At 32.8% G+C, this 27,376-nt stretch overlaps 1 protein-coding gene across 1 annotated transcript in view; it reads right to left on the bottom strand.

Annotated features, from left to right (window-relative positions):
• The window catches only part of SEC14L1 (SEC14 like lipid binding 1), a 100,449-nt gene that overhangs the window by 17,968 nt on the left and 55,105 nt on the right, over positions 1-27,376 (bottom strand). The window contains exons 3-12 of the mRNA XM_051995524.1: positions 21,444-21,593; positions 17,401-17,532; positions 16,639-16,767; positions 15,082-15,310; positions 12,504-12,613; positions 11,009-11,198; positions 9,534-9,622; positions 7,607-7,677; positions 1,559-1,730; positions 268-402 (exon numbers count right to left, since the gene is read on the bottom strand). Of these exons, the coding sequence (XP_051851484.1) occupies positions 268-402; positions 1,559-1,730; positions 7,607-7,677; positions 9,534-9,622; positions 11,009-11,198; positions 12,504-12,613; positions 15,082-15,310; positions 16,639-16,767; positions 17,401-17,532; positions 21,444-21,593 (1,407 nt within the window). The remainder of the gene's footprint in view (positions 1-267; positions 403-1,558; positions 1,731-7,606; positions 7,678-9,533; positions 9,623-11,008; positions 11,199-12,503; positions 12,614-15,081; positions 15,311-16,638; positions 16,768-17,400; positions 17,533-21,443; positions 21,594-27,376) is intronic.

The raw sequence follows: 27,376 nt of genomic DNA on the forward strand, positions 1-27,376 counted from the left end.
TTGGTTTTAAGTAGCAGTTCTATATGCTTAAAACTATATCATCAGTACAGAAGAACTTTCATATTTGCCCATATTGAAATTAGCATTTGGCAAACTTGCAATATTTACCAAAAATAAAATTAAATAGGAGATACTTCAACAAAATCCACTAAATTTAAATAAGCACTTATGCAAAATAAATAACTGCCCTAATTTTTTTGGTGGGGGTGGGGGTGGAGAGGTGGGGGAAAGGAGTCTACTATTCATGCTACAGACTTAAATATTTACCATACACTCTCCACTCAGGAAATCTGGGATAATTTCCTTATCAATATAATCCAGTAAACCTCCTGGACCTTGGTAGTCATTGCCTGCATAAATAAGGAACTTCTTTCTTGTGTTGTCATCAATGAATGGGCTAACCTGTGGACAAGAAAAAAAGAGAACATTTTAGCAAGTTTCTAGACTTTTAAAATTATATTTTTTAACCTTTATATGTAAATGTAAAACTATTATTAATCTTTAATAGTTTTAAACAATTTTTCCATAAAGTACTTTAGCATGGTACCACATTATGCAGAAAATCAACTAATTTTATTTTTTTGTTTGTTTTTCTTTTAAAATTAATTTTATCCTAATGCTTTTTTTTAATCACAGAAGGTAAAGAGTGAGAGTTATGGAAGATGAAAAGATGTTTGAGACTGCTGGCTCTGTTCAAAGGAAAGGCCTAGTCTGACAGGACTCTCTTCTTTCACCATAGAAATCAGTAAGAGGGAGAGATCCCAAGATTCTATGTCTCCTTAAATCAGAAAAAGCTAAACCAGAAGAAGAGAAAAAGAAAAGAAAGGAAACCATTAGATTAAAGGAAGAAATGAAAACACTTTGAAGCAGAAAGCTCATGTGGCCTGATCTTAAAGACTTGCTTATCAAAAATATTTATCTGCTCCATTTTCAATGTTGTTACTAACAAGCATTAAAAAAAGGACAAGGAAAAAAAACAATTGCTATCAAGGACTGCATAAAACTACTGAATCAAATCCCAGCTCTATTGGGGCAATATTAAGGAGAACAGAATTATATTTGAGAATTAATAAGCAGATTATGCAGCTTTCAATTATCCTATGTAAACATATATATCTAAAAGAAAAGCTATTCAACAGGGCAAAGTACTTTACCCTCTTGTTTTACTGTCAGAATGTAATCTATTTACTGGTATGACATAACTAATTGATGTTGTTGTACAGAGCTTCTATCTCTGCAAATCATTTGTCCTCTTCCGGAAGTAGGGATAACCTCTGAGTAGCACAAACATCATTTGCTCCTGCTCAATGTCAGGAAACAGAATAAAGCACGCCTAAGTAATCTAGTCTCCCATCCTCCCCTCTCCCATATTCTCTCCAAATATACCACCAAAACTCTTGTCTTCACCAAACATTTTATTATTTTTCTTAATAAAAGTTATCTATAAATTAAAACCTTCAAAATAGTTTTCCATGCTGCTTTTTTTTACTACCATATAAGTATAATTCTACGTATATTTTTCATATGATAAAGCAACTAGCTTAGTATTCAAACTCACCAGTGTCCATAAGACAGGAAATACTCTTGGAGCTCGGAGTATAAGAAGGCGGCCCAATGTTTCAGGGTAATTGGCTTCAACAACTTCAATGATCCTGAGTAGTGCTTTCACCCCCGGTCTCCATAAATGCCTCATATTCAATCCTTCCAAATCTACCAGACAGGTCCATGAACTATCAATATTAAAAAAAATTTTTTTTTTTATTTACAAATGTAGTAGCAGATAACGTCTAAGGACTCTTTCAATTAAAAATCTATTATCAGGGCAGCTAGGTGCCACAGTGGATAAATTAGCACTGGAATTAGGAGACCTGAGTTCAAATTCAATCTCAGATACTTATTATCTATGCTACCCCGGGCAAGTCAAATAATTGCAATTACTAATATCCATTTCACAATTTAGAAGGCACTTTCCCCCCCGCTTTTTTGGCAAAGTTCTTAATATCTATGTACATGTTCTACAATTTTACCAGCAAACTTTTATTTGACAATATATTCAATCTTATCAGAGTTACTTCTGTTAACATAGCAGCTATGTAACTAGGTATAAGTCTCTCAAAAACAGTACCTTAAACACTAAATATGGAAATTGTCTGGCAGCTGCTTGTCTAAGTAAAAGAAGTTTCTTCACTGGGAAGCTCCCAAAAGAAAAATTTTAAAATGTGTATGTATTGAACACACATACACACAAACGCAAACACACTTTTTCTTCCCCTTCTCTCCTCTTTGCTAAAATAGTAGGCAGGTTCAAGAAAATAATTAATTTTAATAGAACCAATTCATTATTTTTGAGGGGGGGAGGACGTTATTAAATAAGGTATTTCAGAACTCCCCAAAAAAATCAAAACAAAACACCCAAGAAGGTATCTTCATTTCTATGACTCTATTAATCCCCTATCTAAAGGATATGTATTGAATTATTACTAAGAATTAGTTGTCCAGAACTATCTATAATCTTTACGTGATTCCTTATGAATAACGCAGGATATGCCTTTAAATAATGAAGGCAGGCAACTGCCTTAATAATAATAAAATATGATCATAATTTTTATGGTCAGAGAATTAACTGATCAACATTCAGATCTACAATTATGGCCCCCTTCATATCATGAGTTAGCTAAATGAACTCAACCAGAATGGCATGATCAGTAATCCTTTATAGACAAATATACCCGTGAATATACATATATGTATTTATAGAACTCCATCACACAGCAATTTCCAATTTTTTGGAAGCTGATGTGAAATCTTTTTCTTTTTGTTTTATAACTGTCTTGCCAATTTTCTGAGTTCTTGTGTTTTACAATTTTAAAAACACAAAACTTTTTTAAAAAATAATTTTTTTAAATCTATGAACTTTATTGGGAAATTCCCTACAAATCTGATATCTTTTAACTGATAAAACAAGCAGCAGTTCTTTTGGTCTCCTTGTAATGACAACTGATTCATTTGAATTAAGATTATGTATAAAATTATTATAATTGGTGTTAATGTACTTTACCTATTTTCTTTATTACTTGCTTAATGAGTTCAGGATTGCTCTTCTGATTGATCATATTTTTTTTCTGTTTTTTGGGTTTTTTTTAACTTATTCTGAACTTTAGTCTAACAAAATGATGATCTGAATACACACAAGAGAGTTGGTTGATGAATGATTCATGCATCAATAGTAAGTCTTTTCCTATCTGTTAAGATAGCAATTTGATGGGTTTTTTGTGTGTGTGATATGATTCACTGTTCATTGCTTCAAAGAAAATATTAATCATATAAAAAGTCATGAGATTTCCGTGAAGTTTACATCTATGTGACTTCTTTCCTTCCTAATAGCTAGACTGGTACACTGTTTTCCTTTATCCATAACAAGAAAACGAAAAAAACTAATAGCTTATTTGGCACTGCAGCATAATAAGTGTTTAGAAAAGAACTGATAGATATGAATGGGTTTGTAACCTTCATTGTTGAAATTCCTTCCAATCCAGATGAAGAGAACACAAAACCATTTGGATATTACAATATTATGATGCTAGTAAAATTTATATTATTTATTTGATAAATCAGAGTACTATTTATTTACCTTATGCCACAATGACTTTATGGCTCAAATGCTTATTTCAATATCCTATATCACAAGTTTATTTGCTTTTCTTATTCAGATAAAATAATAATAGCATAAATGAGTGAACTTTGACTCCTGGAAAAATACTAGAATGAATTATTAGAGATGGCTAGGAACATCTAGCAAAGGAAGCAGTGATTACAAAGAGGCCACTTGACATCACATGAAGGACAGCTAATGTCAGGGTAAACCTCAATTCCTTTCTTGAAAAGGTTAGTAAATGATGCATTCTTGGTGGAGTTGTGAACGAATCCAACCATTCTGGAGAGCAATTTGGAATTATGCCCAAAAAGTTATCAAACTGTGCATACCCTTTAATCCAGAAGTGCTACTACTGGGCTTATACCCCAAAGAGATACTAAAGAAGGGAAAGGGACCTGTATATGCCAAAATGTTTGTGGCAGCCCTGTTTGTAATGGCTAGAAACTGGAAAATGGAGGCCCATCCATTGGAGAATGATTGGGTAAATTGTGGTATATGAATGTTATGGAATATTATTGTTCTATAAGAAATGACCAGCAGGATGAATATAGAGAGGCTTGGAGACATGAACTGAAGTGAAATAAGCAGAACCAGGAGATCATTATATACTTCAACAACGATACTGTATGAGGATGTATTCTGATGGAAGTGAATTTCTTTGACAAAGAGATCTAACTTAATTTCAATTGATCAATGATGGATAGAAGCAGCTACACCCAAAGAAAGAACACTGGGAAATGAATGTAAACTGTTTGCATTTTTGTTTTTCTTCCTGGGTTATTCCTATCTTCTGTATCTAAGATATACGGTGACATATTTAACATGTATAGGATTGCTTGCCATCTGGGGGAGGGGAAAAATCAGAACAGAAGTGAGTGCAAGGGATAATGTTGTAAAAAATTACCCTGGTATGGGTTCTGTCAATAAAAAGTTATTAAAAAAAAAAAAAAGAAAAAGAAAAGGTTAGTAAACTGGTAGATCAGGAAGCCTGTACATGAAGTTTACCTAAATTTTAGTAAAACAGTTGTTATACCCTATTTTATGGATAAGATGGCTAAGTGTTTGGACTAATAATTAATTAATAATAATTAAAGTGAATTATTTATAATTCAATATCAACTTGGTAGGCAGTTTCCATTGGAATGATCAAAGGATCTATATTTAGTCAAAGAATAATGAGGAATTAACAAACTAAGAGCCTACTTACTTTATCTCAGGTACTCTGCTATGTGTTGCAGATAACATTAAAAAAAAAAGTAAAAACAGTCCCTATTCTCAAAAAACTCAGCCTAATAGGGTAGACGAAATGTAAATAACTATGTACAAATAAAATATATACAGGATGAATTGTAGGTAATTCTGAAGGGAAGACACTCAGATTAAGGATCAGAAAAAGCTGCTTGAAGGATTTTAGCTGAAACTTGAAGACAGTCAGGGAAGCCAGGAGACAGAGATGAGAAGAAAATAATGGAGGAAAAGCAGTGAAAATGCTAGGAGTTATGGCATGGAATGTCATAGGTGAGGCCAATGTCAGGCTTCACAAAATTTGTGGACAGCAGTAAGGTATACAATATTGTAACAATAGAAAGAGGACAGGTAATAAAGGGCTTTAAAGATCAAAGAATTTTATATTTCATCCTGAAAGTCACAGAGAGCCAAATTTGTGTCTTACAAAGATGAGTTTGACAGCTGAATGGAAAATGAACTGATATTTCAGACAAGGAGATCAACTAGCAGGTTATTATAATAGATCAGACATGAGGTAAGAAGGGTCTGAAACAGGGTAGATGTAGTGTCAGAGGACACAGCATCAGTGAAAATTGTTATGAAGGTAGAAATGTCAAGACTTAGCAACTGGCTGAACACAGGGAATAAACGAGAACAAGAACTTGTGGATGAAACCTAGGTTGCAAGCATGGGTGATTGGAAGAAATGGTAATATCCTCAATAGGAAAGTTAGGAAGAAAAGTTAGAAGGAAAAGAGGTGATACTGTACTCACAATAGACAGTGTTAGATTCAGAAAGAATAGCTTTCAAATGTTGCTTCAGCAATAATTGTGCAACCCTAGCAAAATCAATTAATTGCTGAACTCCAATTTCCTCTAGGAAAATGGTAGGCTTCTGCTTCACATAGTTTTGAGAACATTTTTAAAAAAGGATGTAGCAAACTTTAAAGTACTATATAAATGTTATGATGATGGTGATGATGACGTGTTGTGGTCTGAAAACCCTGGTTTGGAAAACTGCAGAGCATCAAGAGGAGACAAAGAGAGCAACTAAGAGGGTGGAAGGCTTCGAGTTCAAGTTGTATGAGGACAGTTGAACTTCTGGATACCAAAGTCCTTGGCATTGTCAAAAACCTGAACATCAAAAATGGATCACACATGTAATCAAGGGAAAAGATATTTAAAAAGAGGTACTACACTACCTATGTTGCTTCTGTACCCTAAGAACCACTAGATCTTTCCCTTTGATTTGTACCTTAAACCTCCTACATGTTACATTGTTTCCCCATTTCACACTGTGAGATCTATGAGAGAAGGAATGTCTGGCTTGTTTCTGTGTATCCCCAGCATTTACTGTGTTAAACATTATGTTTAACACAGTAAACCCTTAATAAATGCTTTTTCATTTATTCATTTCTTTCTACCATATCTACAAGAACATTTGAAGCTATTTTGTATATGATTCAACAATCACCATTTAAAACAAATCAACAGTACACACAGTACTTGTTCTTCAATCAAAGCTTTTTATATCTAGGAAATTCCATAAACAGCCTTATATAATACAAACAATCCTTTTGCACCACATAGTTTTGATGCCAAAAATTTGTTTCTGCTTAAGCTCATTAATCCTGTAGGTACATTTTCAAGATGCTATTTAAATTTATTGGGTTTCATGCTATCTTTAGCTAAGTTTTTTGTAGAAAGCAAATAGATGATGATCAGCAATGTTAGACTTAGCTCTTCTCAGCAATTCAGTGATTCAAGATAATTCCAATAAACGTTGGATGGAAAATGCCATCTGCAGCTAGAGAACTATGGAGAATGAATGCAGAGTGAAGCATATTACTTTCACCTTTTTTTTTCTTTCTTTCTCATCATGGGTTTTCCCTGTCATTTTCATTTCTCTATCCCAATGAGATTTATATGGAAATATGTTTAAAACATACATACAGACATACATATATATATATATATATAAAATCCTAAAAAAAAAAAAAAAGCAAACAGAGGACTTTCCTCTTTGTGAATCTTAATTATAACTATAGTAATAAATCATCATTTGGACTTTCTTCCTTTATAGTTCTACATTTCTGCTACTAATTTAATCTAATTATGTATTTATCCAATTTGCTATATGGGACTTACCAAAATTAATGACAATGAAAAATATAAAGACATTATGATATTCTTTACTTACACATAAAAATTTCTTGAGCGAGTTCACATACTTCACATTCAAAGTATATATCTAGTAACACAAATATATATAATTCATCTGTGTTACGAACCTGTATTACTTGAAAACACTATTGTGATAGATTATGCTAGAGTTAAATTGAACACACACTAACTTATGTTTGACTTTACACATATCACAGTATTGAGCTAATTTTGAATTGGAAAGAATTTGTCATCCTAGCTTCACTTTGTGAACTTTATTTTAACTAAAATAGATATATCATGCATGAATTATACTAAAATATATGCAATAATTTCCACCTCTGCTGTACTTCTTTAAAATATAAATTTACATTCTTCTACTCCCACACTATGATAATGCCCACAAGATTGAAAAATTTTTTATTTTCATCTCCTTTGTAACTTTTAGAACTCAAAAACTACTCTTTTCTAAAGAGACTTTAGACACTGCCTTGAACAACTCTCAAACTATTTAATAGAGAGTCTTATTGGGCCAAATACAATTACAAAATCCTATGCTTACCTGATAGGTCGACCAAATACTTTTGTATTTTCTTCACATCTTCTTAATCCTTCTTCATTTATTGAGAGAACCTGTGTATTTATAGAACACCCACAAAAAATATTTACCTTTGTTAGGCGTAACTACAGAATTTTGATGAAGGGACAATAAAAATTAATGTTCTCTAAGAATGATGCTATTTGCTATATAAATAATAATTTACAAGGACATCTGCACTTAAAGTCATAGATTTAGATATTTTATGGGTCATTAGAGAATACATTTAGAGTTAAAAGGGTTTTCTGTTGATTTTCAAATACAATTTCTCATCTCAGGGATAAAGAAACTAAGTCCTAAGAAATTCATCCAAGGTCACAAAGGCAGAAAAAAAGTAGCACAGGCATGATTAAAACTGAGGTTCTTTGCCTCTAAATATAGTACTTTTTGTCATTCATATTCACAGGACACAAGACTGTCAAAAGCAGTTATCTCTGGATACAAAAACCAGGATATTTTGTTTACATGAAAATATAGACACATACTATATTTTACAAATTATTAGCTATCCAAAATGATATAATATTTACATTAATCAACAAATATTAAAAGAAAAAAGTTTAAAACTCCTCATATATCTTCAGAAGGGAGTTAAGAATACTCCTAAATGTGAGGGCATTTTGGCACCATACGTTGTCTTAGCCTAGACATACAATAAATGTGAAAAATATAAGTACATTAAGTTTCTCAAGCATACAATCTGGATATTTCTATCATCCCTCATAACTTAAATGTGGAATTGTGACAGTCTTCTCTTGGTGAAAGAGTTTATCTTTCCTTCTCTTGTATTAAAACCCATCCCTTTCACAACTTCTAATTGTGGGTATACCAAGGTTTTATCTGCCTGCCTCCTTTCTGTCAGGGAGATCTCATCAGCTATTGATTCCTCTTCAGATGACAAGATCTATATATGTATCCCTAATATTTGTCTTTAGTGCCAGCATCACATCACCAACTGCCTATTAGACGTATGTTCTGCAGGCATCTCAATTCAATATGTCCAAACCAGAACTTATTATTTCTCCCTATAAACTTACTCTTGGTTCCAGTCAGCTATGTTTGCAACCTTGGTAGATTTCTCAACTACTTATGCTTAATATCTAATTACCAAATTTTATAATTTCTACATTAAAAAATCTCTCCCATCTCTCTACCTACACAGCTAACACTGATCTAGGTTGTCAGTGCCCATTCCTTGTATTAATGAAGTCTATTTAATGAACACCCTAACTAAAGCGCCTCCTTATTCCAAATTTTTTTTCCATATAGCTTGTCAGTCTGAACATACCATTCTGTTATTACCTCTTGGATTAAATATATAGTCTGTTTGACATTTAAATTTGCAGCCTTATTATATCTTACTTCCCTTCATGTTCCCCATGATCAAACTAGTGGTCTTACTGTTTTTCATAAACGGCAATCCATCTCCCATTTCTTCATCTTTGCACTGACTGTTTTCCATCCCAGGAAATGTCCTCCCTCTCCTCACTTCTACCTGTTAAAGTACTTTTTTAAAGTACTTTCAAAGTACTCAAGCACTATTTTCTAAAAAGTTTTTCTTACTTTTCCAGTTGCTAGTCTTCCTCCATTCTCCCCAAAATTTCCTTGTATCTATTTTGTATATATCTTTTGTTTACTCACACACACACACACACACACACACACACTCTCTCTCTCTCTCTCTCTCTCTCTCTCTCTCTCTCTCTCTCTCTCTCTCTCTCTCTCTCTCTTATCCCTGACAGAATGTAAACTCTCTGAAGGCAGGGATTATTTCACTTTTGTCTGCATTTCTAGTACCTAGCACATAGCATACAATAAACATTGTAATAAAATACTAACAAGAATTTTAAAACATAAATATTAACATACACACATATACACATACACTTACGTATCTCAGCAAAGCCTCTTCTCCAAGTGCTCTAACTAAACCTTTCGTATCCATCTGTCCCAGCCTAAGCACGTAGAGTGGACGCCCATCTAAGAAAAAGAGAGACTGGAAAATGAATTATAAACCTTCTCTCCCATAACCTAGTTAAGTTGCACGTTATTTTCCTCTACTAAAAGTAGCAATCATTTTCTACTGACAATTTGCTACATATAACAAGATATTTTCAAATTGACCACATAATTCCATGAAGTATTAAGTTTAAGATTAGTAGTCAAGTCAAAGATACTAATAAAATTTAACTGCATCATATCTAAAATATTAAAGTTACTTTATTTTTAATACTAAAAAAGACCTTTGATAAAATGTCTCAAAGAGACCCAAGTTAGGATTAAAAACCTATTAATTATTAAATAAGCTATAAATGGCTGAAAAGGGCTATAACTGTAATTTACTGGTTGGATCTTTTTTATGCTTTAGAAATTTTCTATGTTTTACATGAGATGGCAAATTATATACAGGAAAATATTACATTTCATCCAAAAGCATTTCAGCACTATTTACAGTGGTAAGAGCTCTGGCCTAGGAAAGAGATGACTTGTATTCTAATTTCAGGCTCTTAACTTTACTTCACTCAATGATCCTGGACCTCCCTAGGCTTCTATTTCCTAACATGTTAAAATGAGAAAAAAGACTAAACTATCTCATTTTTATTATTTTTAATGGCAGGAATAAAGCTCTTACATTTAGTCTCTACAGAAGCAATAGTGTTAACTTTCCCATAACCTCCCCTCTTTGAGAATTTATCTTTGTAAGTTACATACCTTCTTACATAAGTAAGTACATAACCTTCCTACATGAAGTATTATATTTTCGCATTAACTCTTTGACTTTTAATTGTTCTTCTATACTAGGGTGGAAATAAGAACTGTGAAAAATGAAGCGTGGGCAAAAAGCTGCGCCTTTTCCTATCTTTTCTCCACTTTGTTTATTGTTGTTCTATTGATTTCACTGGAGATGTCACTGAATTTAAGAAAGAAAGACTTAAATAATTAGAGCTTGAAAGTCTCCAGAATACTGGATGGATCTTCCAAAGAAAAGTTATAGAAAGAAATGGACAAGAATAACACTGGATGAAAAACTAATAGATAAGTTGAGGACTGTAAGGATGTAGCTTTTTGTTAAATTCTACACAATAACACCTATTTAACTGAGAAGGAAATAATAGAAATAAAATCCTTTGGCTGAAAATAAACTAAATCAGTAGAATTAGATCAGTGCAGATATACTTTATGTCCTAAATATTAATTTCATTACTTTAAATTATATTATTGGGAAAAGAATAACAGGTTGGTATTTACTAGTTTTGAGAAAATAAATGAGACATATTTTGCCAACTGAATCAAACTGTTGACTATTCTAAGTTAGAACTACCAAAATACATTTAAACTGCAGTAAAAATACCATACAGCCCATACCTTTGTCATGGTGATGCCAGCCTCCAGCATAGTAATCTTGAAGTACTTGGGGAGGGTTCCATGTATCAAGAATGTAGTCCACTTGGTGCTGCTTTCGCCAGGTTAATGACTGACACATGATTTCTCTAGCTTTGTCAATATTAAAGTCACGAGCACGGAGGAAACGTAATATATGCTCATCTTTGGGGATCTACAGAGAATAATTAGATTCTAATCAATGTGAAAAACATATATGCAAAGAAAAGCAGATTTTAGAATCACTCCTAATCCAAAGATTAGATTAGTATAGAATAATTATCAGAAAAATTAAGCTTTCTTACATCATTTTAAAAAATAAGAATTATTACCATTGAAGGACTCTTTTACTACTTCATTTGATTTTAGCACAGCAAAAGACATACCTATGAACAGCTTCTAAAATAGCAAGTATTTCATAGCCAGATAAATAATATTGCTCCCACAGAAACTTTCACTGTCATTTCTTTGTACCATATTAGGATATATTACTAGTTTTTAAAGCTGGAAAATGCATTAACATTTGTGGGCTGATTTTCACATAAACTATTTTGGTTCCCTTTTCTGGCCTCTTAATTGTACTTCCTTCTAGTCCTAGTGAATCATCTTACTGAAATGTGTATCACTGCTCATTTGATGAACATGTTAATTCCATATCACTATTAAAATCCTCCAAAAATATTTAATATGTCAATGATAGGTTAAGTAGCATCAAATTTATATAGCAAATGACAACAGAGTCCAAATATTTGTCTGATAGTGACGATCGTAGATGAATTTCATGGAATGTCTATCTTCTTTTGGTAGTTGTAGCCATATTAACAAAACTGAACTCCTCTCATTCTCCACAAATATGAGAGTCACTTTAGATTTCTAAATCTTTAAAAGAGGAGGAATGGAAGAGTAGAAAACTTGAAGAGTAATTCATAGCCTTTTCAAATTGACCATGCAAGGGCTAAGTAGAAGATTTAGTAGTGATGGAAGTAGTAGTATTAGAGTCAATGGTACTACTAAATTTAACTGTATGATTTCTAAAACTAATGTTTTACATTAATTTTTAATACTAAAGTTATTTTTATTACTAAAAATTCCCTTGATGAAAGTTCTCAAAGAATCCTAAACTAGGATTCAAAAACTATTGATTTTTAAAACCACTGAATAGGCTATTACTTTAAGTTAGTGATTGGATCTTTTTTTAGGTTACAGAAATTTTCTGTAATATGTTTTATGTGATAAACATGACAAACTATATATAGGAAAATGTCATAGCATGCTTTGTCCCAAAGCATTTCGGAACTATATGAAATAAATACTGATGTTATCACTTTTAGATTTAAGAGGAAAAATACCAATAGATAATGTTCTTCATATGGATAAAAAACTAAGAGTAGGACTGTTAGTTCCCTGAATTAAATTATATTTTTCTTCTTAGGTTTGCTTTAAGAAAGCAGGAATTTCAACTCCATTACTCATTCCTTACTTTGCCCTTATGGGTTTCCTGGAGCCACTGTCGAAGCCTGATCAGGCAGCTTTCCTGTAATGGAGTCAAATCACCCAGATACCTCTTGATGTAGTCTGCATCCAATTTGTCTAAAACAAATAATTTAGACAACTTTATTAATTTAGATGGAAGACCCAAATACTTTTGAAGAAGAATAAATTTAATAAATAAAATTTCTATTGAGTAGCAGATTCAAAACTTTTACTTTTTTTTTTTAATCCAATACTGCTAATACAACTTCACAATCATCTGTTAATGCTTTGTTTATTAATGTTACCTATTAGGTGGCAGTCACTAGGGAATACTAAGATTAAAAAATTAACAGTCTTTGCCCTCCAGAAACATATGTTCTATTTGGAACTGAAGGACAAGGGAAGAAGATTTTATATATAAATAAAACATGCATATCACAAGGTTGCATATGATGGAGGACAAAGAGACAAAAAATATTCTAGAAAATTTTGGGGGAAAGAAAATTTTCAGTTAAATGGTATTCTTGTTAGAAAAGGGGATATGTGGCACAGTAAGTTGGGCAGTCAATCTAAATTCAGAAAGACCTGGATTCAAATTCTACCTCTGATATGTACTAGCTATAGTTGATTTCTTTTCAGCCCCAATTTCCCTATTTGTAAAAGGGGAGTAATATCTATAGTAACTGCTTCACAAAATTGTTTTAAGGTTCAAATGAGATAATGTATATAAAGGACTTTCAAATTTTTAAGAGCTATATCATTTTATCTAACAAAATGGAAAAGTCAATGATAGAAGGGTTGTGGAGGGGAAAACACTAAGACCATTAGTGGCACTGTGAAATAGTCCAGTCAAAGTGGACTATTTGGAACTGAAGGACAAGGGAAGAAGATTTTATATACAAATAAAATATGCATATCACAAGGTTGCATATGATGGAGGACAAAGAGACAAAAAATATTCTAGAAAATTTTGAGGGAAAGAAAATTTTCAGTTAAATGGTATTCTTGTTAGAAAAGGGGATATGTGGCACAGTAAGTGCCAAACCAAAATGGAACTATGCTAAAAAAAAAAAAAAAAAGTGTCTATATCCATACTCTTTGACCCTGAGATACCCACTATTAGACATATAACACAAGAAGATCAAAGACTAAAAAGTGCTATCTATACCACAATACCCATAGTAACAAAAAAACCTGAAAAAAAGCAAATGCTTGTCAACTGAGGAATGACTAAACAGACTACAGTATATAAATGTAATATATTACTATGCCATTAGAAACAATAAATAGGAATATAGAGAACTGTGGTAATACTTATACAAACTAATGCAATATGAAATTAACAGAAATCATGAGAGCATCCATAATTGCTACAGCAAATAAAAACAAAGGAAAAAAAAGTAAATTTAAATACTGTATAATCTTAAAGACCAAGCTTGGCCTGAAAGAAGAAATATGGGAATGGCACTTCCTTCTTCACACAGATGGGGGAAAAGAAGATGACTATGAAGCATTGCATACAATTTTAGCTGATATGGTGTTTAAATTTGCTCAACAGTTTTTCCTTCTCTTTGTTAAAAAGGAATAGATTATTGTGTAGAAGGATATATTAGGATAAGAAAGTGATGTAGAACCATAATATTTTAGATATCTCCTCTGATTCCAAATCAAGCATTTTCCCCACTGTGCACTATCTGTATGCTCTACTCTAGGAAGAAAGTAATAAAACTAATCAGCCACTTAGGATTTTGCTTTACTAGAGGGAATATGTCCATCATGCAATCAACTAGCAAATTTCCCAATTGCAATAGATAAAGCAATCAAACCCTTGATCATTCCTAGTGAAATTATTCTGGATTAATATGCCAGTTTTCTACTAGGTTTCCCTCCCATCCAATGAATATGTAGCATAGAATCACACTTGGATGTACATATTTCTTCCAATTGTGAAACTCATCGTATGCAACAATTATATCTTCCCTTAGGTCCTCTATGGGGATCAGTTTTCCTCTTAATAGTGCATGAATATCAATACAGTACATCATCTGCTTATCATCACTCATGGATATCTCCTTTTTAGGCCACATATCTCTCTGGTGACATTCTTGCAATTCTGCTCCTTTATAATTCTTTGTTGGTAATGAGTTACACTCCTATCCATTCCCATAATACCCCTCTCCATTGCCCTTTGGGTGACTTCTAACTCTTCAACTCTTTTTTTTTTTCTATACATATTTCCACATTTATTATGCTACACAAGAAAAATCAGATCAAAAAGGAAAAAAAGTGAGAAAGAAAACAAAATGCAAGCAAACAATTAAAAAGGTGAAAATGTTATGTTGTGATCTACACTCAGTTCCCACAGTCCTATCTCTAAGTGCAGATGGCTCTCTTCATCACAAGATCATTGGAACTGCCTAAATCATTTCATTGTTGAAAAGAGCCATGTCCATTAGAATTGATCATCATATAATATTGCTGTTGCCCATGTATAAAGATCTCCTGCTTTTACTCACTTCACTTAGCATATAACTCTTCAACTCTTGAAATAAAATAAGAATTTTATTAAGAATAAAATATCTTACCATCAGGTGTCCCAACTACAAGCTCAGATGAACTGTTAGAGTTAAGAATTTCATTATTCAATCCTTCCTTTGCTGGTGGATCTGGTATGCTAATAGCAGCCGACACTGGTTGTTTATTACAAGATGAAGTTTTCTTTGAGGAGCAAGAGACTGGAGGATTCCAGCGGGGCACAAATGTGATACCCTCTTCCTCTAACTGATGCAGGTAATATTCAATGATTTCTTTTCCCTTTAAAACATATCATGACAAGAGAATGCATGATGTATAAATTATCATTTCTCCCAAGATTTTTAAAAATATGTTACCAAAAATGAATGCCACAAATCAAAATGGAGGAGTAGTATATTAAATCACCTATTTATCTTTATTTTTAATTCCTTCCTTCTGGAAAAGGCCTGTGTATTATAGGTAATAGTAACATGTTTAAATAACATTTTAAGTTGATTGTGTGCTTTACATATATTATAATTTCATTTAATATTTAGGCAGGCCTGTGAAATAGGTGTGCTACTACTAGGCAGGAAAATGCTATAGAGATATATTATCTATCTATATCTATATAAATTTGCTATGTAGATATATAGTAAAAACATGACAGAAATGTAGGTTGAGAGGTAGAAGGAATCTTGAACATTATCTAGTCCAAAGCTCACACTTTATGTATTAGGAAAATGGGGCACAAAAAGATTAAATCATTTGCCCATGGTTGTTCAGCAAGGAAATATTAAGACTTGCCTGAACCCAAGTTTAACATTGGGATTCATAGTAGAATGGAAAGAAGCCTGAATTTAAAGCCAGAGTACCAAGGTTTGATTCTGTGTTCAGTTGTTTTAATATATGTGTAATCTTGGACAAATCACTTAACCTTTTTGGGCCTCAGTTTCTTCATCTGTAAAATCAGAGGAGTTAGAAGATTGTAAACCAATTCTATTGGTATAGCTTTTATCTATATTATATTACCTTTATGGACTAAGTCTAATCCAAATGGGCAAAATTTTCCTACATGGTCAACTACAAACATTGCTTCCTGCCTTTATTTGCTATATCAAATCCACCCATTCTGAACTAAACAAGTTATAAACAAATTCATTAATCATTCAGTAATTTTCCAATTACAGATATACTTCAAAATTCTTTAACTTTTATGCTGTTTGTTATGTGAAATTTTAACAGACAGAGCCTTCTAGAGAAGGCATTACACTTCAGTGATATGTGGTAGGATTTGTAAAACTATCTGATAGTTTCCCAATGCACTAGTTGATATCTTACATAACAATCTGCTTAGTCTCCAAGCAGGTAAGAATGTCATGTTCCCTTCCTTGTTCTACCAGAGGATTTTAATGTGATCGAAAATAAAATGGGCTACCTAATTTTATTAACCACTTAGACTTTTAGCCTGCCACTCACCTCCTCATGATACTAAGTCTTCTGAATTTTATTAAAGAGCACTTTGGGAAATTCTGAGGTTCCTACACGACTCTATTCACCCATTCTCAGGAGAGAATGCCAAGTGAAACTACCTCAGAGAAATGGGAAAATTCCATGCCAAGACTTACTTTTTTAATATTGCTGGTATACTGTTTCATTGCAATCTTTTCCACAGTGCTTTCAAAACCAAAGAAAGATTTAATATCCAGACTTGCAGACTGTTCAAAGCAAGTCCAGTCTTCATTGTCAGGGTGAACCTGCAAGCAAGGGAGAAAGCATTCAAATGACCTGTTTTGGCAAGTGACAGGGTATTGGCTATTCAAACTATAACCCATAATGAAATCATGAAGCAGATTTTAATACAATTCCTATTATTCCTATTAAAATTATACCAGAAAATTATAAAATCTGATTGAAAATCATAAAAAGTCCAGATTTTTAATTTCTAAATTACTGCAGGCAGCTAGGTGGAGTGGATAGAGTACCAGCCCTGAAGTCAGGAGGACCTGAGTTCAAATTTGACCTCAGAGACTTAACACTTCCTAGCTGTGTGATCCTGGGCAAGTCACTTAATCCCAATTACCTCAAAAACAAACAAAAGAGTTATATTACTACTGTAGACTAGGTTCAACCCCCCTACTAAATGGAATTCATCAATGACAACAATTAAGTTTTCTATATGAGAGATGCTCAAGAGAATGAGAGAAATAGGATTGTTTAAAAACAAAAATGAGTTATCACATTTTTAATGATTCAGTAGAATATTCTCATTTGCTTCTGGTAATGAGTAGAACTTACTGGGAGAAGCCAATCTGTCAACATAGTGTTTCTGGGGTCACAAAATACTAAATGCTTAACAGGACCTTTTTTGGCCATTCCAGATTACTCACTGTGTAACAGCAGTACTCATTAATGATGACCCGGTTGGAAAATGTTTCATTATGAGCCTCTATATGCAATGTCCGTTCCCGGCGGTTTAATGAATTTTTCTGAACAAAGTAAACATAATCAACTCCTGCAATCTTAAAAAAAACATAAGAATTTGTATTAGTAGTAGTTAAAATGTAGTAGCTATCTGTGTGGAGATAAAGTAAAACCCCTTAAGTATTTTTTAAAAATAAATTTTTAGTGATCACATTTGTTTTCAACACTCAAAATTTTACTTTATATTCCTCTCACTCCCTCATCTGAAAGAAACACACATTATATAAATAAGGATTTTTAAAAAAAAGGGCAAAGAAAACTTAGCAAAATCTAATAATACATCCAAAAAAAAGGCATTATATATTTTATACTGTACACATAAAGATAACTCTTTATAAAGGAGAGTCAACTATCTCATATCTTTTCTTTGAGGGCAGACTTGTTGTTGATTGTTTTGCAAAATCTATTTTTTTAAAAATGGTTACAGTTGTTTCATTCTATATTATCCAGTCACTATACATATCATGTTTTCTAGTTGTTTCACTTTGCATCAGTTCATGTCTTTCTATGCTTCTCTATATTTATCATGTTTTGTCTTTTTTTTTTCAGCAGACTAATATTCCATTTCATTCATATACTACAATTCATGTAACCATCTCCCCATCAACAAATATCAATTTTCTTCCCAGTTCATTGCAACTAAAATAAATAAATAAATAAAAGTGCTTCTATAGATAGTTTAGTGCAAATAAAACTTTCCATTTTCTTAATGACTTCTCTGGGATATATATGTAGGAATGGAATCTCTGGATCAAAGGCGATAGACTTCTTAGCTACTTTATGTCCAAATTGCTTTAAAAATGGTTATAAAACTTTACAAATAATGCAGTAGTGTACCTATCTTCTACAACCCCAAACTGGCTATTCTACTTTTATTTCATATTTGTCAATTTTGCTGGGTTTAAAGTGCAAACTTTTTATTTTTGTTTATTTTAATTTGAATTTGATTTATTGGTTGTAATTTGGAGCATTCTTTCAGGTAGTTGCTAATAGTTTGTAATTCTTCATTTGGGAGCTATTTGTTTATATCCTTTGTCTAATTCTTTACTAGAGAATGGCTTTTGGTCTTAATATTTTTCTGTTAGTTGTTTATGTATCTTAGACACCAAACTCGTCAGAAATTTGATTAAACGTCCCAGACAACTGCCTTCCTTCTGATTATAAATACATTAATTTTGTGCAGAAACTCTTCAATTTCATGTAATTAAAACTGTAATTTTATTAATTGCCTCTATCCACTGTTTGGCTAAGAAACCGTCAGTCCTCTCTCGTCCTCTCATCCCCTCTTCTTTAACAATGAGATGATTCAAATCAATTCCAACTGTTCAGTGATGAAGAGAACCATTTACATCCAAAGAAAGGACCATGAGAGCTGAGTGTGGACCACAACATAGCATTCTTACTCTTTTTTGCTGTTGTTTGCTTACATTTTGTTTTCTTTCCCAGTTTTTTTCCTTCTGATTTTTCTTGTACAGAAAGATAAATATATAAATATGCATATACATACACACATATATACACAGGATTTAACATATATTTTAACATATTTAACATATATTGGACTACCTGCCATCTAGAGGAGAGGGTGAGGGGAAGGAGAGGATAATTTGGAACAGAAGGCTTTGCAAGGGTCAATGTTGAAAAACTACCCATGCATGTTTTATAAATAGCTTTTATAAAAAATGAAAAAATTTTAAAGCATCCCCTTCCATAACTCTGAAAGGTATACAATCTGCTTCTTTTCTAACTGTTTAATGGCATGCTCAATAAATTCTCAGATCATACAACGTTTTAATTTATTGTGGAATTTTTTTTTCATTATTTCCTTGATATTGAAGAAATTTTGTTCTTCTAATTGAATTCCATTACTATTTTACCTAGCTCTGTAAAGTATCCCTCCCTTTGATGATGTAATTTATATAGTATTAAAACTATGATCCACAGCTGTGAAGGCTCTAGGAGAACTAACTTATCCCTTAACAATTCCATTTTTTTTGTTTTGTTTTGTTTTGTTTACATAGAAAATGTATACTTTATATTTAAGATTTATATCAACCTATTATAAATAAATTAGAAGAACATAGGATAGTTGACCTCTCAGACCTAGGGAGGAGGAAGGAATATGTGACTAAAGAAGAACTAGAGATCATTATTTGTAACCTCCCTCCTCTTCCCTCTGCCTCCAATTTTTCTTGTTCCTAGTCTGCAACACCTGTGTCAGCAAAGGCTGCCTTGCAACCTTTCCAATGTTATGATCCACAGCTGTGGAGACTCTGAGGTGAACTGACCTGTCCCTTAACATAAAATGACTTTGGCAATATTATAGTTTTTATCATATAAGCACAGCTCAGTCATAAGCACTGAATATCTATTTAAGTTGTTCTTTATTTAAAAAGTTGTAACTGAAACTATGCAATTATTAAGAGTCTTTCATCCTCATATATCTTATGGAATTTATTGTCTCTTAAATTTCTTATTATATAAAAACGTTAACTGATTTGTATGAACTTATTTTACAGAGTACAATTTTGCTGAAATTGAAGGAAATCATCATGACATCAGCAAATAGGGAGAGTTTTGTCACCTCTTTGCCTATTTAAACCTTAAATTCCTCATTGTATTACTATTTCTGGCATCATTAGATCTACTTAAAAAGACAGTGAGTAGGAGATAGCCTTGCTTTTACTCTCTATAAGTGCAGGTTCCTGGTATATCTCCATTGTATATAATCTTTACTGTTTGGTAGATACTGCTTCTATTTATTTTTTTTAAAGAGTCCTCTATGGCCATAGTTTCTAAACTTTTTAGCATAAATGAATATCGTTCTTTGTCAAAGGCTTTTTCTACATCTGAATTCCGATAATTATGGTTTTGGATGTTTTGTTTTTAATATGATTAATTATGTTGATTACTGAACCATTTTTGCATCCTAGTAGAAATCGAACCCAGTCATAATGAATGATTTCTTGGAAAATTATTAGTCTGGCAGGATTTTATCTAAAAAATTTTAAAATCAATATTCATTAATAGTAATGGTCTAATGTGTTCCTTTTTGGCTTTATCAGTTCCTGATTTAGGTATTATACCTACATGTATCTTATACAATGGGTTCAGTAGAGTTCTTTCTTGTTCAATTTTGGAGAATGATTTTCATACAATATATAGGCATTAATTATTCTTTAATAGTTTAAATGTCCTGTAAATCCATCAGGAATAAGGAATTTCTTCCCCTCCTCCAACTAGCAGTTGTGTTTACTTTTTAGATATGGAATTATTTAAGATCTCGATTTAGTCTTTTGTTAGTTTAAGTATATAATCCTGTTTCCTTTGTATTCTTTTTTTTTAAAAAAATACAACCATTCATAAGTTCTAGTTTCTATTTCTTCTAGGTTTTTCTGTGATAATCTTGTGTTTTTTTTATTTTGTTGATATGAATTTCAGCTCTTCTTTTAATAACATTGGCTAAATTTTGTCAGTTTTTTTAAAGAACTGGTTTTAAATTTTGTTCTTGAGTTAAATAGTCTTTATGGTTTCCAATTTATATTTCCCCTTAATTTCCGAGATTTCTAGATTCACTTATCTTAGGTTTACCTGCTGAGATTCCAATTTTTAAAATGCATATTTAATTTAGTTTTTTTAATGCTCTGTTTTTAGAGATTTTTTTTCTTTTGAGACTGATTAAGTTGTATATCAGAAACTCTGGCATACTGTCTTATAATTATCATTGTTTTTTACATAATTATTGTTTCTAGTATTCTTTCTTTGATTTGCTCCATTTAGAATTTATTTTAAGTCTCAATTTAGATCAGTCTTTTTGTCTATGTTTGGATCTGTAAAGAATAAGTATTTCTGCCTTTTTACATTTATTTCCAATTTCTCAGTGCTGAATACATGGTAAATTTTGGTAAAAGTTCCACATGGTGCTAATAAATACATTCTTTAGTAATACCTTTTTCAATAGCCTGGGTGCATCTATATCCAGTTTACAGCGTCGTTCAATAACATGAATAGCCCCATCATCACTCTTATATTCATTCACAGTGTCGCTGTGTACAAACATTGGAATCAGAGGACACGTAGGAAATCTCCTTTCATAGGCCTACAAAGGAAGAAAGGATAAAATGACCTAATAAAAAATGCTGTTTGGAAGGATATAATAGAAACTCATTAAGTGTTAGAATTAACTCCAGAAATCTGTCAATGGTATCACACATATATATGTTTATTTCAGCCTTTATAATTATTTATTTTATTAAAGAAAAAAATTTATTTACTCAAGGATTTCTTTGGCACTCTAGTGAATCCCCTTCTCAGAATAATCCTTTTGAATGCATAAAACAGGATCACAAAAGAAATCAATTACATTGAAATACTGATCAACAGTTCTAAAAACAAATCCATGTACCACAAGTTAAAAATTTTAACTCTCTAAAATGTGTCACACATATCTTTTATCCTTACACCTATCCCTCTCTAAAATGAATATATCTTCTGAGAAAAAAAACAAAACAAAACACTTCAGCAGAAATATCAGGCACAGTGTAGTGTCTTATAACAGGTTTCATTATCTCTTCTCCAGGAATTTCATTACTTTTCCTATTACACAAAATAAAACTTTTTTTTACAGCTCTATTTATATTGCTGGGATAGTGTATGCTATTTTCTTGGTTCTGTTGCTTTATTTTGTATTAGTTTATATAGATCTTAATGTTTCTTTTAATTCTGCACATTCATCATTTTTTACTGCATTATTCATACGCCATATTTTTAAAGTCATTCCTCAGTTATTTCTTTCCTAACATAAAAAGTGTTAACTTTTGTGTATACTGTACCATTTTTTTCTGACTTTGACTTCCGGGAGGATATAATCTCACAACTCACAGGATTGCTGAGTCGGAAAGTAGGGAGTTTAATTACTTTTCCTGCATTAGTATTGTCCAGTTATTCAGTTATGTTCAGCAATTTATGACCCCATGGTCCACAGCATGCCAATATTGTCAATGGAGTTTTCTTCAACAAAGATACTGAAGGAGTTTATAATCTCCTTTTCCAGATGAAAAAACTGACACACAAACAAAATTAAGTGATTTGCCCTGGGTCCCACACTTATTAAGTGTCTAAAGTTAGACTTACACTCAGATCTTCCTGGAATTCACTCTGGAATTCTGCTAAGCTCTGGAATTCCACTAAGGTGCCTCCAAGGCAAACAGGGTAATAGTCACATTTGAACTCAGGTTCAGGCCCAGTACTCTATTCACTGACCCACTTGGCTTACAAACATCCAGAATGGTTGGACCACTTCACCATTCCACCATCAATGTATTGCTATGCCAGTGTTCTAATAGTTCCTCTATCATTGACTATCCACTTATTTTACCTTTCTCTTACTATTACTTCTTAAAAGCTTGTTGAACTAGTCAACAGGTTGTTTCTCACACTGAAATTCTGCAGGTTGGCATGTTAGTACTGAGATTTTTATTCTGGAGCTGATGTTCTTAAGTCCCCTTCCAACTTAATTCTCAGGATCATTCTATCTATGGTATTCCATTCTGCCATTGTGATTTTAGGATTCTCCTTTAAAAAGGAAAGTAGGTTTTGAACTATTTGCTATTTACTGCCAAAAATGTGCCTGCTTAATTCACATAGTGGATTGACTTGGTTATTGAAAAAATTTAGTTCACTATCTGATTAAGAATACTACAGATAAAATCACTGCTACTTAAAAAAAAAAAAAAATCCTCTTTACTTATGGATTAAGCATCTGTTTAGAAGTTGGGAGACCTGGGTGCTAATTTTGACCACCAAGCCTGTGACTCAAGGAAAAATCACAAATCACTTAACTCTAGTCAACCTCATCTGTAACATGAAGATTTGGGAATAGATTGACTCCACTGTTCTTGCAAGCTCTAGTTCTTCAATCAACTGTTAAGGTCTATTGGAAAATGTAACTGATTGACTCAGATTGAATGTAAGCAGCTATCATTTCTGCTTTGGCCAGTTACACTAGAAGGTTTTCCCTTCCCAGATTTATTTATTTAGATTTTTTTTTTTTTTAATTCTTTGCCTCAGTTGTGGCCTAGCCTTAATCGCTGAAGGGGTGCGGCCTCAGTCAAACTGAAACCTGTTGAAGACCTTAGCTTAAAAAGGCCAAAATCTTTCATAGCATCCAGGGCCATCTACAGTCATCCTAATCTATATCTTGCCCCTGGACCCAGATGGCTCTGGAGGTAAAACTGAGGAAGATGACCTTGCACAGCCCTCTCTCATTTAAATCAAATTCATTTGCATGTCATAGTCTCATCTCCCTAATGACAGAGTCCTCTTTGAGAAGGAAAGACAAATAACAACAACTTGAAATGTTTTCGTGCAATCATTTAATAGTTTGTGAATTTGGAGGAATAGTTATAGGTGACAAAGATCAAATATGAGACGATAACCCAAACCCTCCACTCCCCAATAAGTGGAAGGTCTGATGTGAGTGATGTGGACATCAAATGATGACAGGCACCAAAAGTAGGGGTTTGTCATGTGAAGAATTCCCAATAGCCATTCTCTTTGGCAAAAGTAGATTTATTTAGGGAATAGGTTACAGATAAAATGAAGGGATACAATAGACTCCAGGAAAGATAAATGTGAAGCAGAGTTGGGAGAGCATATGAAAGACAAGTTCCTCAATGAAAATCACAATTACCCAGTAGAAAGGGAACACCCCATGAGGTTGGGGCTTGCCCTTAGTTGTCAGGCTAAATCCTGAGAAGGACTGAGAAGAGAATGAGGTTGGGAAGTATACCATGTATTATCAGAAAGGGGGAAAGATACCATATGGCACATGGCAGCAGATCCATAGTGGGTTAAATGACTTGCCCAAGAGCCTCAAAAAACAAAACACAAAACAGAAACTAAAGAATTGATCTCTGAGGCAAGCAGGGAGAAGGCACTAATAAACATCAATTTAGCTTTATGGTCCCATCCGCTGGGGATACAAGTTATGTCAAACTCCTGAGACCAACCTCTGTAGGGGTCTCAACAAGTCTCACCTTGTTAGGGCTCTGTCAAAAAATCCCAGTCATGTCCCTGAGGTTAAATTTTCCCAATAAAATTTACTTATGGGCCATCCACTTTGTCACCTATCCTTTAGGTTCTCCCTGTCCAACACACCATTTAAGACCCAATCAGGTACACAGGTGTTACACATTACATGTTTATATTTTCAGACTTTTTCAATGTATTGCTCAATTATGATTTTGCCCACCCTTCCTTTTTTATCTTTAAAATATATTAATTGTTATAGGGGATAACTCTCTAAAGAAGGGATAGGGAAGGATACTAGAGATAAATATGATGCAAAAAACTAGAAGATATCAATAAAGTTTTATTTTTTAAAAAAAGAATTTTCCCCTTCTCTTATTTCCTGCCTTCTGACCTGGCTCCCAGACCTCCTAGGCCAATATGCTCTTTCTTCCCTGATGAAAACAATTACAATGAAGTTGGGCATTGAGGAATGAAACTAAATCACCTAAAAATCCCTTGCCTTTCTCAATAATATTGAATCTCCTATTCCTGCTGTTGCTACTAAATCCTTTATTCCTATCGACTTCAATCTTGTCACCTCTCACCACCCACTCCAGGAGATCTCCACATCCAGAATTTAAAGTGTATCCAATATAGAATATGCATCATGTAAGATCCCATTTAAACATAAAATTAATTTTAGAAATGTTGTAATATTCCACTTCTATTTTATATTATCTTCACTCCATTTAACATATCAGATGTCGCAATAGCAGAACTTAAATTTTTGGGTCTTAAAACAATTGAGATTTGTCACTAAAAGTAAACCTGTTTTAGGTAATTATGCATATAATTACATGTATTTCTACCTACCGTCCTATACCCACTCTTCTTTTAAAAAGAGATTTTTTAAAGAACTTTTTTAGCCTGTAATTGGGGAACTTGATAATAGTTCTTAATCAGATTTTAATATATTCTTGACATATTAAAAGCCAATACTTTGCTGTGAAGAAAAACATATTTTAATAAAGTTGTTAGCTTAAAATTTAATGGTTATAATGCTTCATTCTGTTATTTAGATCTTTTTAAAATTAGCAACACTTAAAGGAGTATAACTTAAAACTGAACATTGTGTGCTCAGATACAAAATTAGTCAATTAAGTTGACCAGGCTCTTTATTGACAATTTTATCTGTCATTTGCTAAGAGACAGCAGTGAACTACAACATTGTCCCAGACTTTAATATAATTGAGTTTCTAATGTTTATAAAAAGCTACATAATACAAAAAAATCAGTTTTAAAATGAAAATAATGTTCAAAACATCTGTAGAACAATGCAGAAGAACTGCTTTTAGTCTACTATCTATTTCTATAACATCTTGTTGAATGATTTGTTATCAAATCAAAAGTTATGATGTGCACCTAGTGGTAAGCACTGTGCCAGGAACTGGGGAAGAATTGGAGGGATGGAGGGAATACAAAGTAACACAGGAGAGTTATAAAGCTTATTTATAGTCTACTTGGGAAGACAAAACAAAAATTTTTGAAGGTTTTTTTAGTAATAAAAGAGTTAAATAGTTCAAGATGACAGAAGGTAAGTTCTTTCACAAGCGCGAATACAAATTTGAAAATAATACAGTACAAAAAGAGAGAGTATGAGGACCTTGTTCTGCCAAATATTACCTGTGTGACAAACTGACTTAGTTTTCTCATCTAGAAAATAGAGGAACATTTTATATATAAGTGTGTGTGTGTGTGTGTGTGTGTGTGTGTGTGTGTGTGTCATATTGTATGGGATAAACTGAATGAAGATCCTCATAAGGATGTGCCTTCAACCTGTGCCCTAATTGTGACTTGAGACTTTGCAAAAACAAATTGAGCTACAGCTAAAAAGCTACATATATTCCATTATCTTGGATCTACATTCTCCCCCTGTTTCCCTACCACCTCTTAATTAGCATGTAAATACTTCTTTTAAAAGCAATTCTTTTGTTTCTGGGAGATTTCAAATGTAAAATATAAGTATAAACTCCCTCATACAATATATTTTAAATTTGAAATCCCTCATACAATGGGAGTAAAGATCAAAAGATGGGGGAAGAGGGCTTCTGGTAAATATAATCTTGTTGTTTGCAGTTTGCAGTTTGCACTCCTTTACTGAAGACACCTTTTCTGTTAGGAGTTGCCCTTTCTTGGAAGATCATAATAACCCAAAAAGGGGGTGTGTCTGACTGTTTTTGTGAGTGCTACTCTCCTACACAGTTTGGGGGCTCATTCTGGGATATTTCTGGGAGAATTCTCCCGTGGTCCTTGAATTCAGCTTGGGAACTCCTGAAGACAGATACTCAGAGAAAGCAAAAAATCTATGAAGACACATACTCAGAGAAAGCAAAAAAATTCTGTTGCTAGATGCATATGTATTTGTCTGCTTCTTTTACCATTTTTGTTGTTGCAGACCTTCCTCACAGTCATTTTTTTTTTTAAATTTATGAAAGGTTATCTACTCCAATTGCTAGGGACACACATGGCTGGGATGATAGATGGCCCCAGACAGGAGTTGGGGGTATGGAATCCCAATTTGTTTACTGACTAGGCTCATTAGACTCCATTCGATGGCCAAAATAATCATTAACCAGATGACAAAAGCCCTGAATTTGTTAATAGACCAGGACATTCCCACTAGAGAAGTAGTACTCTAGCATAGATTAGTATGTGACTATTTGTTGGCTGAAGAAGACAGTTTGTAGGAAATTAAATTTTTGCTGATGATAATGGACAGATAGTGATGGAAATTGCCAAGGACATCAGAAAATTAGCCATGCCCTATTCCAGACCTGGCCCTCACTTATGTGATCTATGGTGTGGGGTTTA

This window comes from Antechinus flavipes, chromosome 4 (genome assembly GCF_016432865.1).
Source record: "Antechinus flavipes isolate AdamAnt ecotype Samford, QLD, Australia chromosome 4, AdamAnt_v2, whole genome shotgun sequence".
In the NCBI taxonomy this organism is placed as follows: Eukaryota; Metazoa; Chordata; class Mammalia; order Dasyuromorphia; family Dasyuridae; genus Antechinus; species Antechinus flavipes.